Raw genomic sequence first — 16,621 nt, forward strand, 5'->3', positions numbered from 1 at the left:
TTGATCAGCATATAAATTGCTTTGATCCACAATAGATCTGTACAGATCTTCAATGAAAAGCAGCTAAAAAAAACCTGCTGTTTCCACCTGAATTCCGTGTTGGCCAGTGAATGGGGGGGGGGAGTGGCGTTGTACAGGCACTGCAGAATCTGTGGGCTGCCAATCAGGATTTGCATGCACATCAGGAAGGGCACTACGGACTTTACGAGCCTGTATTTGAATTCTTTGTGGCTGCGGGACACTACTTGTGCTAGCCACTGCACCAGCTTGAACTGCACTTATGGGACTCGCCATGTCAACAAGATTTACTGCAGTGCTGGTTTGTTTATGACCAGGATGTACTAGGCCGCTGGTACTTGCCAGTTCACCAGAAAGTAGAGGGGCACTAGTACTGGCACTCTGCTGCATATGAGACTGTAGCACCTCTTCAACAAGTGAACGGGGTTGGGTACGCCTGACCTTGGCAGGGACCTTCGTCAGAGCCACGTGTCAGGGTGCCGCTGCTCTCTACAGATTTGAATACTGAGCCTGATTCTGACAGTGGAGGACTCCCCATCGCTCTCATCTGTCATGCTCAGTATCCTGTAAGCCTATTCACTAGTGTACCTTTCGTTTGACAATTTGGCCAATAAATTTATAGGTACCTAGTGTGTCTCACAGGTAAAAAAGCACCTGGTTGTAAAGGACTGTTTGAACTGCTACAAAAAATGTAACTACCAGCACTAGCAGAGATCAGGTCTGACTCCGCTAACTCTGCGGTTTTCTGTGCTGTGTATCAGAAGTGACAGTGATCTACTGACACTGCACTTGTTTGGGGGGGGGGGCAGAGGGGCTAAATGCAGCTGCTGGCAGGTGTCGGGGCTGATCCTGCTAAAGTTGTGTTTTTGGAAGACTATACTATTGGGGACATTAGTATAGTTGATCGGATCAAAGATATTGATCCGTTCAGACTATACTAGTAATGGAGGTGTATAGTGTGTGTGTTAGTGTTACTGGCAATCAAAGGGTTAAAATGTATTAGTGAACATGTGGCGGGCAATCAGCCGCTGTCTGAGATTGATGCTAACTGGCGTCACCCGTGATACTAATACAGTGATCAGAAAAAAGATCTGTACACTGTAATAATGACACTGAAAGTGAAAGGGTTAATTGGGGGTGAGCCTATCTGGGACTGACGCTAACGCTATCTAGCGTCACCAGTGACACCAATACAGTAATTAGTAAAAAAAAAAATCTGTAGCTACACTGTAGCTAGTGACACTGTGACAGGGAGTGTAAGGGCTAACTTGGGGGGGGGGAGATCAAGAGGTTAAATGTGCCTGTGTGTTCTGGTGTCAGTGTAGTGCTTGTACTTACTGTCTAATGTTATCTTCTTTCACGCTGGTACTAGAACAGATCAGCAGGTCCAGACCATAAATCATTGGCCTGAACCTGTAGATTGATCGGTTCTGAAACTAATCCGATCACTGCGGGGTCGCGATTCACGTACAGTTACGTGATTTTGCGCAGCCGGGCCGGCAGTAAATGTACGCGGGTGGTCCGCAACAGGTTAAAGAATTCGATTAGTATCACTATAACATGGCTTATTACAAAAGTCTGGCTCCCTTTCAATGCCTCGTATGCTTTCTTTTATTAAGTAAAATATATTAATGATCAATAACTTACTTTTATTTAACTTCACAAATGGTTGATCTTTTGCAACTTGTGTTTGTGCATTTTTCATACCTGAAAAGAGTGTAAAAAGATATTAACAGGCAACCAACAAAATAGATACATAAAAAAGGAAAAAATCTAATACATTTTCTTACTTTTATTCTGGACATCACCAAGTTTTTTCTGTAAATGAAAGTAAAGGTTACTGCTTACAGTCGTCAGTTTAGCTAATAGGATCATCACAAAGAAAACTAAAAATGTTTGCTCATACACATTTTACCTGTATTTTCTTTAATTTCCTCTCAATGATTCTCTTTTCTTGTTGCAACTGTTTAACACGTTTGATATGCTTTGATGCAACCGCTTAAAAACATAAGTAAATAAAAATTAATGACAATGATTCCTGGGCATCAATTTACACACAGATATTATCATGCTCATATAACATTTCCTGGACATTGAATCACATATCTAGATAATCTACACATTATCCTACATATTGATAACTAAATATATATATATATATATATATATATATATATATATATATATATATTTATTTGTTTATATATATATTTATAGCCATTATTTCAACACTTCTACCTTTTCACAAGGTGAAGGTCGAAAGGTACTCCTGTTGGAAAAGTTCCTGGGAATGTCTAAACGAAATAGCCATGAATGTCTAAACGAAATAGCCATGATGCCAGTCCAAGGCCTGACTTCCTGTAATAACCTTTCTTGGGGTACATTACAGGATATCAAATTTTCATTAATTTAGATCATAAAAATGGCACAGTGGTGCAGTGGATAGCACTTTCGCCTAGCAGTAAGAAGGGTCGCTGGTTTGAATCCCACCCATGACACTACCTGCCTGGAGTTTGCATGTTCTCCCTGTGCCTGCGTGGGTTTCCTCCGGGTACTCCGGTTTCCTCCCACACTCCAAAGACATGCTGGTAGGTTAATTGGATCCTGTCTAAATTGTCCCTAGTATGTATGAATGTGAGTTAGGGACTGTAGATTGTAAGCTCCTTGAGGGTAGGGACTGATGTGAATGTATATGTAAAGCGCTGCGCAAATTGACGGCGCTATATAAGTACCTGAAATAAATAAAATAAATAAAAAGAAGTACTTCGTGTCATGTAGGCGCTATTTGAATTAAGATCAAATGTTTGGATATTCAAGCATTAGTTAATTTCCATGAGACATACTTTCTTAAGGCTTGATTCACACTTATGCATGTGGGGGAATCGCAGCAATTCCCGCACCCGAAACCACCTACAGTGAAACCGTGCTGCTCTGAAAAAACGTGCGGGGCTGGTACAGGAACCGCAGGGAAACTGCATGGTCAAAATGACCATGCAATTTCCTTATGGGCCGTATTTTGAAAAACTGGCCTGCAGAAACATACGGATGGGAACCTAGGGTAATCGTACATTACAGGACACGGGATGAGTATTCAGATAAGTTAGGTTTTGCAGCTCCCTTTGGGAGATTGGACATTGGCAAAACAAAGTTGTAAGAAAAGTACAGTATAATCCCTTACACAGGAAGCATGCCTCATTTTTTTTTTAGCAAACAACAAGAGAAAAAAAAAGGCTTACAGGCATGTAAAGACAAACAGGTTAAGGACTTGTTTAGGCTTAAAGGGCGGTCTTTCAGGAGCTGAGAACCAGTCAGAGCACAGAGGAGTGAGAAGCATGTGGTCTTTGAAAAAAAAAAAAAAAAAACTGCTAAAGCTCACATTTGACCCTTGGTGGAACGCAAGGCCAAGTGCAGACTTTCAAGGTTCATCCCTCAGACAACTTCCTAATGTTTGTGTCTTGCATCAAGACATATGGGTCTGGGTTTCAACAGCCAAGTCATTAAAACTAGCAAGATGCAGGGTGGCAAAGCAAACGGAGAGGGCACACACAGGGAGCCTGAGGAGGTCCAAGTACCAGATCCACTTGGGCCCTTGCAATGAAAGTCACTAGATTGGCTTCTATTTCGATCCCAAAGAGTAGGCAAAGAAGGAGCTTTAGAGGAGGAAAGGCGTAAATCAGGTTGAACTGATCCCATGGTGTCATCAGAGCATCCACTGTTAAGGCTGCAGGATTCCTGGATCTGGAAAAAACCTGCTCAGTTGTTGAACCTGGAAACCTTTACACTTCAGTATTAAGGAACCATTTGAGAGTTGACTAAGGAAGTCCAGTTGCCAGTTTTCCACTTCTCTATGAGCAGAATAACTTCTGCTGCACCCATAACGGTTCCGTCCAACTGAACCATTGACAGACAACCTTTCTGAGAAAAGGTCCAGTGTCTAAGTTAACAGAATTGTCTTGAATTCCAGAGAATTAGTCAGGAGCCCAGCTTCTCACAATGACCAAGCCCCTATACTGAATCATCCATTGTGAGCACCTTCCAAACAATTGGAAGGAAGGTTTTCTTCTGACTACAGCACTAAACTTGTGACCCACCATGACAAGGCAAGCCTTTTCCTGCTGGGCAGGAGTATAGCAGAATCCAGAGACTGCACCCCTCTTGTTCCAGTCAGCCATAATGTTCAGTTGCAGTGGTCTGGCGTGAAACTGAGCATATGGAACTACTTTGAAGGAGGACACCAATGGGCCCAAGACTCCTCTGCAAGAAAAACAGAAAGTTGCTTGGCTCCTGGAGTCAAAACATGGGAGCAGAGAGAATAGAGTTTGTTCAGGGGGAGGAACAGGACAGGACAGTGTCTAAAGCCCTGGAGATTTAGAACCCACTCGAATCTCTGCAGTGTCTAAACGGTCTGCTAAATATCAGATAGCAGAGCCTGAGCCAACTGGTTCCTCAGAAGAAGGTAATCAAAATATGCCACTATGGGCACACCCCGAGAGTAAAGCAGGGCAAGGGAAAATAACTAATCTCCGCACAACTCTTCGTGATCTAGCTATGGGACAGGTACAGAAAGCTTTCACTAGGCTAAAACAAAGATTTTACGACAAGGGGAATAAGGCACACTCTCTTTTAGCTAACAAATTACGGGAGAAATCCCATATGCAATCCCCGAACCAAATTAAAAATAAAATGGGACAGTTGCTATCACATCCAGAAGACATTGCACGCACATTCGCGGACTTTTACAAAAAAACTCTACAACAATCCGGACATACCCAGTAACCCCCCCCCTCTACTGACCTGACCCATACGATGAAACAATATCTAGAACAAAGTAGAATCCCCCATCTCCAACCAAATGATCTGTTAGCACTTAATGCTCAGATCACTGATGAGGAAATAGAGCTTACTATTAAAAACCTGCCGTCCCATAAAGCCCCGGGCCCGGACGGTTTCCCGTACGAATACTATAAAGCATTTCTCCCTCTATTGCTCCCCTATCTCCACAGACTGTTCAATGCTTTTCTTCAAGACACCCAAATTCCCCTGGAAATGCAGAAATCCTTCATTACCTTGATTCCCAAACCGGATAAAGATCCCTCCATATGCGCAAACTACAGACCCATTGCGTTGTTAAATTCTGACTTAAAAATTTTCACTAAACTTTTATCCAATCGCCTGAACGTGATTTTACCATCACTAATCCATAAAGACCAGGTAGGATTTGTACCATTACGGCAAGCGGGTAACAATACTAGAAAGGTGATAGACCTGGTGGAGGTGGCGAACAGGGATGGCGCCCCCTCTATGCTACTAAGTCTAGACGCTGAGAAAGCTTTTGATCGTCTGGGGTGGCCGTTCCTGTTCGCCACGTTGACCCACATGGGCTTCCAGGGCCCCTTTTTTGCGGGCAATAAAACACTTATATTCTAACCCTTCCTCACAGGTCAGGACTCCTTTTGCACTTTCAACATCATTCACAGTATCAAACGGCACAAGGCAGGGATGCCCATTGTCACCCCTGTTGTTCGCACTATGCGTAGAGCCTTTAGCAGCATCCATTAAGAATAACTTAAACATACGGGGAATAACGGTCAGAGACAAGGAGTTTAAGATTTCCCTCTTTGCTGATGACATAATACTCACCCTGACTCAACCCCACATTTCCCTCCCGAACCTACACGCTGAGTTGGACCGATTCCACGCCTTCTCAGGATACAAAATTAATGCCTCAAAGTCAGAAGCTCTACCTATTAACATCCCTGAAGCTGAGTTGGCACTTTTAAAATCTAATTATAATTACAATTGGCAAACAACAGCCCTGAAATATCTAGGGATACATATCACCCCAAAGTATAACACCCTGTACCAAGAGAATTTCCCCCCCTCTTTTCAGCACTATTAGATCCCTTTTACTTCAATGGAAAAAACATCATATCTCTCTACTAGGACGAATCGCATCAATAAAAATGACCTTTCTCCCGAAACTTTTATATCTTTTCCAAACACTCCCCATACCCATACCACTCAAACATCTGAAAAAACTTCAAACAGATTTACTTCACTTTGTATGGAACTACAAAAGACATAGGATCTCCAATACAGCGTTGATGGCGTCACGCAGTGAGGGGGGTCTCGCTTTCCCGAATATAGTCAAATACTACCAAGCGACACAGCTGAGAGCTGTGGCATCATGGTTCACACAAAAATCATACAATAAGTGGACAGAGATCGAAAAATTATGGCTAGCCCCAATACACCCGAACAACCTACTATGGAATGCAGATGTAGCTCCGGAGCGTCTCCTGGGCCCCATGTCCATGTTAAAGAGGACTTGGCGCACATTGACTCAATCTAATAAGCTAATCTCAGAGAAATCGACTGACTTCTTTTGTGTGTAACCCCAAGGTACCAGATAGTCTCACACACCAGATGTCATATCCCTGGTCCTCTAGGAGTTTGTTTCATTTTGGGAGTATAGTAGATCCTAGAACCCGTAAGCTCCTGTCTTTTTCAGACCTGCAGGCCAAACATAATTTACCAAGACAAGCATTTTACAAATAAGACATTATGCACTAACAATAGCCCCGAACCTACAATTTTCACCTCCATCCCCGTTTGAAACCATCATTCTAACAGGTAATTCACAGAAGGGACTTATATCAGGAATCTATAAGATCCTGACTGCCATCTCCCTAGAGGAGCAAGGTAAACATTATTACATGCTCAAGTGGGAGAAGATCCTAGGGGAGGAATTTACATTAGCACAGTGGCAGACAATATGGAACCAGGCAGCGAAGAGCTCAATGTGTACGCTATATAAAGGAAACTCATACAAAATCCTCTACTTCTGGTACATGACTCCAGATGTGCTACACACTATCTTCCCTAATAGCTCAGATAAATGCTGGCGCTGCCAAAAAGCTAAAGGCACTCTTATACACGTGTATTGGACCTGCCCACTACTGGCACGGTACTGGGAGATGGTTAGTCACCTCCTTGCCCGCCTCTTGGAAACCGAAGTCCAGGCGACTCCAAAATTCTTCCTATTGGGCCTATCACCACTAAAAATCTGTAGACCATACAAGAAATTAGTACAACACATACTCACGGCAGCACGCTGTCTAATAGCCCTACATTGGAAACGCATTTCTCCACCCTCTGCTGAAGATCTATACGCTAGAATCAAGGATGTAGAATTGATGGAGAAAATGACAGCTAGAATCCAAGATAGACTGGAGGCACATAACAGGGTTTGGGAGCTGTGGCACCTCCGGGAGGACCCACCATGATCAGGTAATAAAATCAACTAGAAGGCTGCTCTTCTCTTTCCCCTTCTTTCTTTTTCTCCCTCCTATCCTATTCCTAATCCCCATATATCACAGGTTCATTCAACTTTGTTTTCTTTTACAAATATCTGTTTTATTTTTGTGTGTTTTTTGTTCTTTCCCAGTAAAGAAGACTGGAACACAATTCAGCATCTGAATGAACATTCACATTTGCCTTCCTGTTTATCATAGGAACTATTACCACTAAGTCATACAGAATACATGTATATTACCACTTATGGATATACTGGACAATGTTTGTGATTTTCTATGTTCCTTTATTTTGTATTACTAAAATCTATAATAAAAATTGTTATTTGAAAAAAAAAAAAAAAAAAAAAAAAAAAAAGCAGGGCAAGAACAGGGGCTAATACCTTGGAGGACAACCTGAGGTGCAGTTGGCAGACCAAAGGGAAGAGAAACAAACTGGTACCATAGGCACAGCAAAGCATAGATAGCAATGATGTGTTAGGAAGATCTGGACATGCACGTAAGCATCCTTGATCCCCAGAGGTCAGACAGTCTCCTGAATGGAAAGAAGCAAATTACATTTTTGTACCTGGAGCAAGGTTCTTAGAATCTATAGATCAAGTATTGGGCATATGCCTAATTTGGATTTGGGTAGAATAAACATGCTTTAAAAAACAAACCAGAACAAATAAAAACAAAACCTTGAAACCTCTCCTTTTGCGGGACAATAGCAATGACTTCTTGAGAGAGGGGCTGCAGTAGAGCAGCATTAGGGTCCACCAATCTGCGAGTGGATGATAGCAGGTTTGACAACAAAGTAGGGAGGAGGCAGAGACCAAAATTCCAGTTTGCAGCTCCTAGAAACAATGTTCTGGACCCAATCACCTGAAACATCCTGGGACCAAGAGGGGGCACCCCTCATTCTCAGGGGGTCACGCTCGCAAACTTGAGGGTCCAGGACTAAAGTAGGACTGAACTGAACAAAAAAAAAGTTCCTTTAGTTTTCTCTCAGGCTGGCCTGGAGCTTTGTCTTGGACCTGGAAGCCTGAGAGAAAACTAAAGGAACTTTTTTTTTTTTTGTCTGAGGAGTAAAGGGTTTACCAGATGAAGATTTTCTCTTTTTTCTTGGACAAAAAGGATACTCTTAATAATAATAATAATAAACTTTATTTTATGTACCGCCTTTAACTTTTTGCCGCCCACCCACTGTCAAATGATGGCGGGGTGCGGCTCTTGTTCTGGGACGCCGTCATGTGACGTCACGGCCGCTCTCGCACGCCAGCAGGGGGGCGGGCAGCGTTACGATCGCGGCCACATCGCGTTGCTAGGACACAGCACGACCCCGATCTGTGTGAAGAGCCGCGTCCGCGGCTCTTTAACCATGTGATCGGCTGTGTCCAATCACAGCCGGTCACATGTAAACACGGAGATGCCGGTAATCGGCTCTCCTCGCCTCACACTGACAGAGTGTGAGGCGAGGAGAGCCGATCAGTGGCATCTCCTCACAGGGGGACATCTAGAGGTGTAATCAAAGCACTGATCATCAGTGCCCTGATTACAATAAAGAAATATAGTGTAACAACACAGTGCCCACCAATGCCAGCATACAGTGCCCACCAGTGGCAGCAATCAGTGCCCACCACTGCCCACAAGTGCCAAAAATCAGTGCCCATTAGCCATGCCAGTCAGTGCTGGCAATCAGTGCCACCTATCAGTGCTGCCCATCAATGCCACCCATCAATGCCCACCTGTACCCCCTATCCATGCCCACCAGTGCCGCCTATCCGTGCCCACCAGTGCCGCCTATTAGTGCCCATCAGTGCTACATATCTGTGCCACCTATCAGTGCGGCATATTAGTGCCTCCTCATCAATGCCCACCAGTTCAGCCTATCAGTGCCGCCTCATCAGTGCACATCAGTGAAGGTGAAAAATTACTTAGTTACAAAATTTACTGACAGAAAAAAGTAAAAAAAAAACTTTTTCCTAAAATGTTCAATTTTTTTTTTTGTAAAAAATAAAAAACCCAGCAGTGATTAAATACCACCAAAAGAAAGCTCTATTTGTGTGAAGAAAATGATAAAAAAAATTGTTTGGGTACAGTGTAGCACGACCGCGCAATTGTCATTCAAAGTGCGACAGCGCTGAAAGCTAAAAAATGGCTTGGGCAGGAAGGGGGTGTTAGTGCACGGTAGGCAAGTGGTTAAAGGTGGCTTCTCAAAGCTCTTTACAAGGAAAACGCATGAAATACACAGGATAGCAAAGGAAAAGGTTAAATTAAGTGAAAGCTTGTCTAAAGAAAACATTTTTTAGATTTGATCTGAATGAGTTTAGAGAAGATGACTGATGTTCTTATTAAGTGAATTCCAGAGTTTTGGAGCATAGCAGAAGTCTCTGTCTCCCATTGAGTGTAGGTGAGTATAAGGGACACACAGCAAACCAGAATTTGAGGAGCGGAGGTTACGGGGGGGTGGGGGTAGTAAGTTGATAAAAGTTCTGAGAGACGATGGAGTGCCAAGCCATACAAACCCTTATAGGTGAGCAAGAGCATCTTAAAGTCTATGCAAAACCTGATGGGTAGCCAGTGCAAAGACTCCACAATAGGGATAATATGATCACTTGTACTAGACCTAGTCAGGATTCTGGCTGCAGAATTTTGAACATATTGAAGTTGATTAATAGTGGCTTTAGGTACACCAGCGAGTAGAGCATTACAGTAGTCAAGTTGGGAGAACACAAGATGTATGATCAGCTTTTCAGCTACAGTGTATGATAGCAGAGGACGCAGCCGGGCAACGTTTCTCAAGTGGAAAAAAGATGTTCTTTTGCACATGTGGATCAAAAGGTTAAATTAGCATCAAATATCATCTCAAGATTTTTCAATTTAGAGTGAAGCTCAAGTACAGTGCCATCTATAAATAAGCTATTAGGACTGGCTTTACGTAATTGGTGGTGGTGGTGGTGGGGGGGCGGGTTGTGCGCCAATAAGCATGACTTCAGTCTTGTCAAGGTTTAATTGAAGGAAGTCATGGGCCATCCAAGTTTTAATATCACAAGGCAGTTAGACAGGAGAGAAGCAGCCAAAGTAGAATCCGCTTCAGGTGTACTTGAATAAACAGTGTTAAGTTGTGAACCAGGGTGGTAATTCCCTAAGAGGCGTTTAATAAACTGTTAACTAAGGAAGGGACCAAATATCAACCAAATAAAAAGGAATAAACAGGAATGTACCTGTTTAACCACTTCATTACCCAGCCATAGTCATATGACGTCCGCAGATGGGATCTCCCATCCTGGGCGGGCATCATATGACGTACTCTGCTTCCCGCCGCTACTGCGGGCCCCCGGGGGCCCGCAGCGTGGCGATCGGGGATCCGACGTGTCCCTCTGGACACAGCCGTTCCCCCGATGGAGGTAATGAGCGGGTGACGGAGTGTGAGAAGCGTCCTGACCGGCTTTATCCAATCACAGCCGGTCACTTTGCAGAGCGGCGTGAAATTGGTTCTTAACCACGTGACCAGCTCTGTCCAATCACAGCCGGTCACAAGTGTCAACAAACAGCAGTGTAACAGCTGTTGCTGGGTTCTTCTTCTCACACACCGATCCAGTGTGAGGAGAAGATCAGCTAACAGTGAGTTACACATCACAGTTTATACTACAGTGTCCAGATTGCCCCCCCCAAATAAAGAGTACCTGTCACCAGGAGTACCCATCATCAGATTACCCACCACCAGAGTACCTGTCACCAGGAGTACCCGCCACCAGAGTACCCGTTATCCATCCATCCCGTCAGAGTACCTGTCTGCAGCCAATTACTACCAAGGTGCAGCCCATTAGTCCCTGATGTTCAGCCCATCAGTGTCACCCGTCATACAGCCACTATGTCCAGAAAGGTATACACTCCAGAAGAGGCATATCAAATTCTGAGTCTGACCGATGAGAGCAACGGGGAGCTCCCACCGCCCAGTTCTGATTCTGGTTCGGAATATGAGCCAGTCGAAGGCAGCACATCAGGATCCGAATTGGAGGAGGAAGTAGTCCGTCCAAAAAGAAGACGGTCTGAACACCAGGCAGCTACCAGCAGTGCCAACGGTGCTAGACCCCAGGAGGAGAGACCCAGTACAAGCGCTGCTAGACCCCAGGAGGAAAGGTCCAGTACAAGTGCAGGAATTACATGCCAAAGAATTAGGGCCCAAACCCAGCCTCCAGATGCCTTGGAAAACCCATTGTGGCTGCCTTCTAGCACAGGGTCAGCCACGATCCCCCTTTCACAGCACAGCCAGGTGTGCAAGTCAACACAGAAGGTTTTTCTGAAATTGATTTTTTAAATGTATTTTTCCCTGACAAAATAGTTCAAGGCATCGTGTACCAAACCAATCTTTTTGCCCAACAATTAATTCAAAACAACCCCAGCTCAAGCTATGCCTGTCCTTTTGAATGGAGACCCCTAACAGTGGAGGAGCTCAAATTGTTTTTAGCCCTAACGCTCAACATGGGGCTTACGAAAAAAGATGAAGTGCATAAATATTGGTCGACCAACCCTATCCACCACATGCCAATTTTTTCATTGGTGATGGCCAGGTCCCGATATGAAATTATACTGCGCTTCCTGCATATCAATAAAAATTCACAGTGCCCCCCTCCCCCCCGAAATCACCCAGACTTGGACTATAAAATTCACCCAAATGATTTTTTCTCCAAGAGGTTTGCCGAAATGTATATCCCTGACAAGAATATCTCTTTCTTTATTTCACAAGCCGACTGGGAATTAAGCAGTATATCCCCAGTGAGAGGGTGAGGTACGGGTTGAAGCTCAACAAGATCTGTGAAAGCTCCACCGGATATGTGCACTCATTCCGCATGTACAAAAGGAAAAGACTCCCAGCTCCAGCCCCGAGTGTCCACTGTACATGGGAATAAGCGGAAAAATTGTTTGGGAGCTGGCATTTCCACTCTTCCAAAAGGGGTATCACATTTACATGGACAATTACCATACCAGTTTGCCCCTTTTCCGCCATCTATACCTGAAAAATACCTTGGCCTGCGGTACAGCAAGGAAAAACAGAAAGGGCTTCCCACAGAATCTAGTCACCACAACGCTACAAAGGGGGGAATAGACAAGCTTGAGGAACGAGGAAGTGTTGGCTGTGAAGTGGAGGGATAGGAAAGATGTGTACCTCATGTCCACCATCCATGATGACACCTCGGTGGAACTTCGCAGAAGACACGGTCCCGTTCGAAAGCCTTCCTGTATCCACAAGTACAATAAATTCATGAAGGGGGTGGATTTAAATGATCAAATATTGCAGCCCTATTTATCAACACGAAAATCCCTGTTCTGGTATAAAAAAAGTCGCAGTTTACTTTTTTCATTTGGCCATGTATAATTCTTTCATCATTTATCAAAAATCGACAGAAACACCAAACACCTTCCTAAAGTTTATTGAAGACATTGTCACTGCCCTGATATATCAACAAGTATTCCCCCCAGAAAACATTCACTCCGATTGTGTCAGCAGACTATACGAGCGCCATTTTCCTGACCATATTCCACCATCAGAATCTGAATTCTGTCCCGAATATTTCCCTGATGCCTCAACCAACCATATCATTGCCTTCCATGTGAACCGACCCTGGTCTGTTTATCGACTATGCCTCTGCCTGCCATCTGCAATGTTTATCTGCCATGTTTCTGCCTTTCACGTGAACTGACCCTGGACTATCGACTATGCCTCTGCCTACCGTTTATTTCTGCCTTTTACCTGCACTGACCTCGGCCTGTTGACCATGTTTTTGCCTGCCCCTTGGACTGATCTTTCACCCTGATACACAGGGGTCTCACATATGTGAGGGGCTCCAGAATAGTGTTCTGAGTTGAGAAAAACAGTTTTTGGTTTTCTGTGTTCCTAGAACAGGGTCTGGTTGTCCGGAGGCTTCAAACAGATTTGGGTGGGAGAAGCCTCTACCCCTGTCGTTATTCTTTCCTGACCGATGCCCTAAGCTTGATGGTCCTGCCTGCTACCTAGACCAATGCTTTGGCTGTGCTGACATCTCTACCTGTACTGACTATGGATAGTATTCCTGTCTGCTGCCTGTTTTGCTGTCGCTGTCCACGTTCCTGCCTACTGCCTGGATCGATGCTCTCCTCTGTGGACCACTGCACTACTAAAACCGCATGTAATCTTTTCTTTACCCTTTGCTCAGCAGAATGTATTTTGGTTTGTAATTGGTATGTACAGTACATGCTATGTGTTAGAAATATGAAGGGCCTTCAACAATGTGATAGGTTGGATTGAATTCCTGTGTGTAATTTATGCTCCTAGAACGCCTGACGGAGCTACTTGGATGTTGGGCCTCTGTATGTAGCCAGGCTTACACATGTGGTATCGCCATACTCAGGAATAGCAGCAGAATGTATTTTGGGGTGTCATTTTTGCTATGTACATGCTGTGTGTTGGAAATAATCTTATAAAGAGACAACTTTGTGTAAAAAAAAAAAAAAAAAAAAAAAGTGTTTTCATTTTTTTCCCACATTTTCCAAAAACTTCTGAAAAAAAATGAACCATTCAAAAGACTCATTATGCCTCAAAGATTATACATTGGGGTGTAAGCTTTCCAAAATGGGGTCATTTTGTGGGCATTTCCATTGTCCTGGTGCTCCAGGGCCTTTAAAAGGTTGTCAGGAAATTATATGTGTAATTTATGCTCCTAGAACGCCTGATGGTGCTACTTGGATGTTGGGCCTCTGTATGTGGCCAGGCTATGTAAAAGTCTCACATGTGGCATCGCCATATTCAGGAGGAGTATCAGAATGTATTTTGGGGTGTAATTTTTGCTATGTAAATGTTGTGTGTTGGAAATATCTTATAAATGGACAACTTTGTGTAAAAAAAAAAAAAAATAGGATTTTTATAACAGCTTACCTGTAAAATCTTTTTCTTGTAGTATATCGCAGGACACAGAGCCACAGTAATTACTGTATGGGTTACATGGCACCTTCAGGTGATGGACACTGGCATACCCTAGACAGGAAGTTTAACTCCCCATTTAACCCCTCCCCTTACCGTGAGTACCTCCGTTTTGTAACAAAGCAATACAGTAAACAGAAAGAGGGAAGGGACCTCTGTGTCCCGTGATGTATTCCAAGAAAAGGATTTTACAGGTAAGCTGTAATCCTATTTTCTTTTTTTGTACATCACGGGACACAGAGCCACAGTGATTACTGTATGGGATGTCCCAGAACAAAGCTATCTGAGGGGAGGGAGACACAAACAAAAGTAGGGTGCAATCAGACCTGAGGACTTACACTGCTGCCTGCAGCACACTCCGCCCAAAGACGATATCCTCATGCCTTCTTACATCCACCTGATAGAATCTGGTGACTGTATGGACTGAAGAGCAAGTTGCGGCCTTGCAGATTTGAGCCATGGAGGCTTGGTGATGCACTGCTCATGAAGCACTAACAGCCCTGGTGGAGTGCGCTTTGATTTGAAAAGGTGGAACTTTCCTCTTCAAACCAAGCTTGAATAATTACTTGCCGAATCCATTTGGCAATAGTAGATTTCGACGTTGTCTGTCCTTTTCTAGGATCATCAGGCAACACAAACAAAACATCCGTTTTTCGAATCTGAGCAGTCGCCTTTAAATAGATTTTGACTGCTCTCACTACATCCAGAGAATCTAGTGACTTTTCTTCCGTAGAATAGGGTTTTGGAAAAAAAGGTAGCATAATATCCTGGTTTAGATGAAAACCTGAAACCACCTTTGGCAGAAAGCTAGGATGAGGATGCAATACTACTCTATCCTTGTGAATGATTAAATATGGCTCTTTACAAGAAAGAGCCGCCAATTCTGATACCCTTCTTGCAGAAGAAATGGCTACCAGAAAAACTAGCTTCCTTGTCAAAAGGACCAAGGGAATATATGTCGTATCGGCTCAAAAGGCTGTTTCTGTAATGCCGACAGAACTAAATTCAAGTCGGTGGACTAAGCCGCGTTACCCCCTGTACAAAGCGTCGGACCAAAGAATGTGAAGCAAGTGGACGTTGAAACATTACCGATAAGGCCGAGACCTGGCCCTCGATAGTACTCAAGGCCAGCTTCATCTCTAACCCATTTGCAGAAAGGCAAGAATTCTACCTATGACATACTTTCTGGGATGCCAACCCCTGGATTCACACCAGGAAACATATGCCTTCCAGACTCTATAATAAATGACTCTGGAAGCTGGCTTTTTTTTGTAATTCCTTTATTTCTTTCAAACATATTACAGGTTAGTTATCAAGAAGAAAATGACAACATATACAAAAATAATTGAAATGAAAACATGTCACATAAAGGGTTAGATACCATATCAGAAGTGTCAAACAACATGCCCCTCGGTTATGCGTTCTGCAAAGTGCATGTAGGGGTTAAACTGGTGATTGAGCAGTCTGTGGACTCAACCAGAAAAGCTTCCTAAGTGTCATCTTAATAACCCATTTAGATTTGTATAGCTATCAAGACCAATCAGTGAGATTAAAATTTCTCAGCTGGTTGGGAGGAAAGCCCCCCAAGAAACCAGCTGAGTCCAGTCATGGGGGCACAGATAGGTAATGTATAACAGGATATTCTCAGTATCTGACTAAACTTTCCCAAAACTGGGGGAAATTTGAGGGAAACTGAAGGAAGAGTGAGAAAGGGGAAGGGAGAATAGAGCCCCCCACGGTTAAGGAAAGGGGGAGGGGGGTAGGCAGAAGGGTAGTGAGCAGCGGAGGCGAAAAGAGAAGAAGGAAGAGGAAGAAGAGAAAGAAGGGGGAACAGCAGTGGTGCCCCCCGGCCAGACAACAGCCCAAGCCCCAGAATCATTCAGTCTGTACCACCTCTTGGAGGTACGGTTCAGAGTAGATGTAATGTTGCCATGGTCGCTAAGTCTCCCGAAAGGCCTCCTCCCTGCCGTACATGTTCCATGTTTCGTATTTCATTCACTTTGGCAAACAACTGGGATTTCGTTGGTGGGGACTCCGATCTCCAACACAGGGGTATGCATGCCTTGGCGGCATTCAATAATTGAATAGTGAGAGAGGCTTTGTATTTCTTGATTGGTTGTCTAAAAAGGTGCAACACCGGTCAGGTGCCTAATTGTGCGTGTCACCTGGGGGGCATTAGTGGTAGGTTAACCAAAGCACAAAAACACAAGGTGAGTATAGTAGCAAGTCCTAGTTGCAATCTCGAAACACCCAATACGAGAACAATATGCGACCGGTCTAAACTATGTGGCATGTTCACCAATGCCAGGAGCATGGCGGACAAGATGGGTGAACTAGAGATACTGTT

The 16,621-nt window shown here is 43.9% G+C and overlaps 1 protein-coding gene across 6 annotated transcripts in view; it reads right to left on the minus strand.

Moving 5' to 3' along the window:
• Nucleotides 1-16,621, minus strand: part of ICE1 (interactor of little elongation complex ELL subunit 1) — a 467,878-nt gene that overhangs the window by 280,234 nt on the left and 171,023 nt on the right. For all 6 annotated transcript variants that reach the window (XM_073630761.1, XM_073630760.1, XM_073630759.1 and 3 more), the window contains 3 exons: nucleotides 1,934-2,016; nucleotides 1,809-1,836; nucleotides 1,666-1,725 (listed from right to left, as the gene is read on the minus strand). In XM_073630761.1, the coding sequence (XP_073486862.1) occupies nucleotides 1,666-1,725; nucleotides 1,809-1,836; nucleotides 1,934-2,016 (171 nt within the window). The remainder of the gene's footprint in view (nucleotides 1-1,665; nucleotides 1,726-1,808; nucleotides 1,837-1,933; nucleotides 2,017-16,621) is intronic.

This window comes from Aquarana catesbeiana, linkage group LG05 (genome assembly GCF_042186555.1).
Source record: "Aquarana catesbeiana isolate 2022-GZ linkage group LG05, ASM4218655v1, whole genome shotgun sequence".
In the NCBI taxonomy this organism is placed as follows: domain Eukaryota; kingdom Metazoa; phylum Chordata; class Amphibia; order Anura; family Ranidae; genus Aquarana; species Aquarana catesbeiana.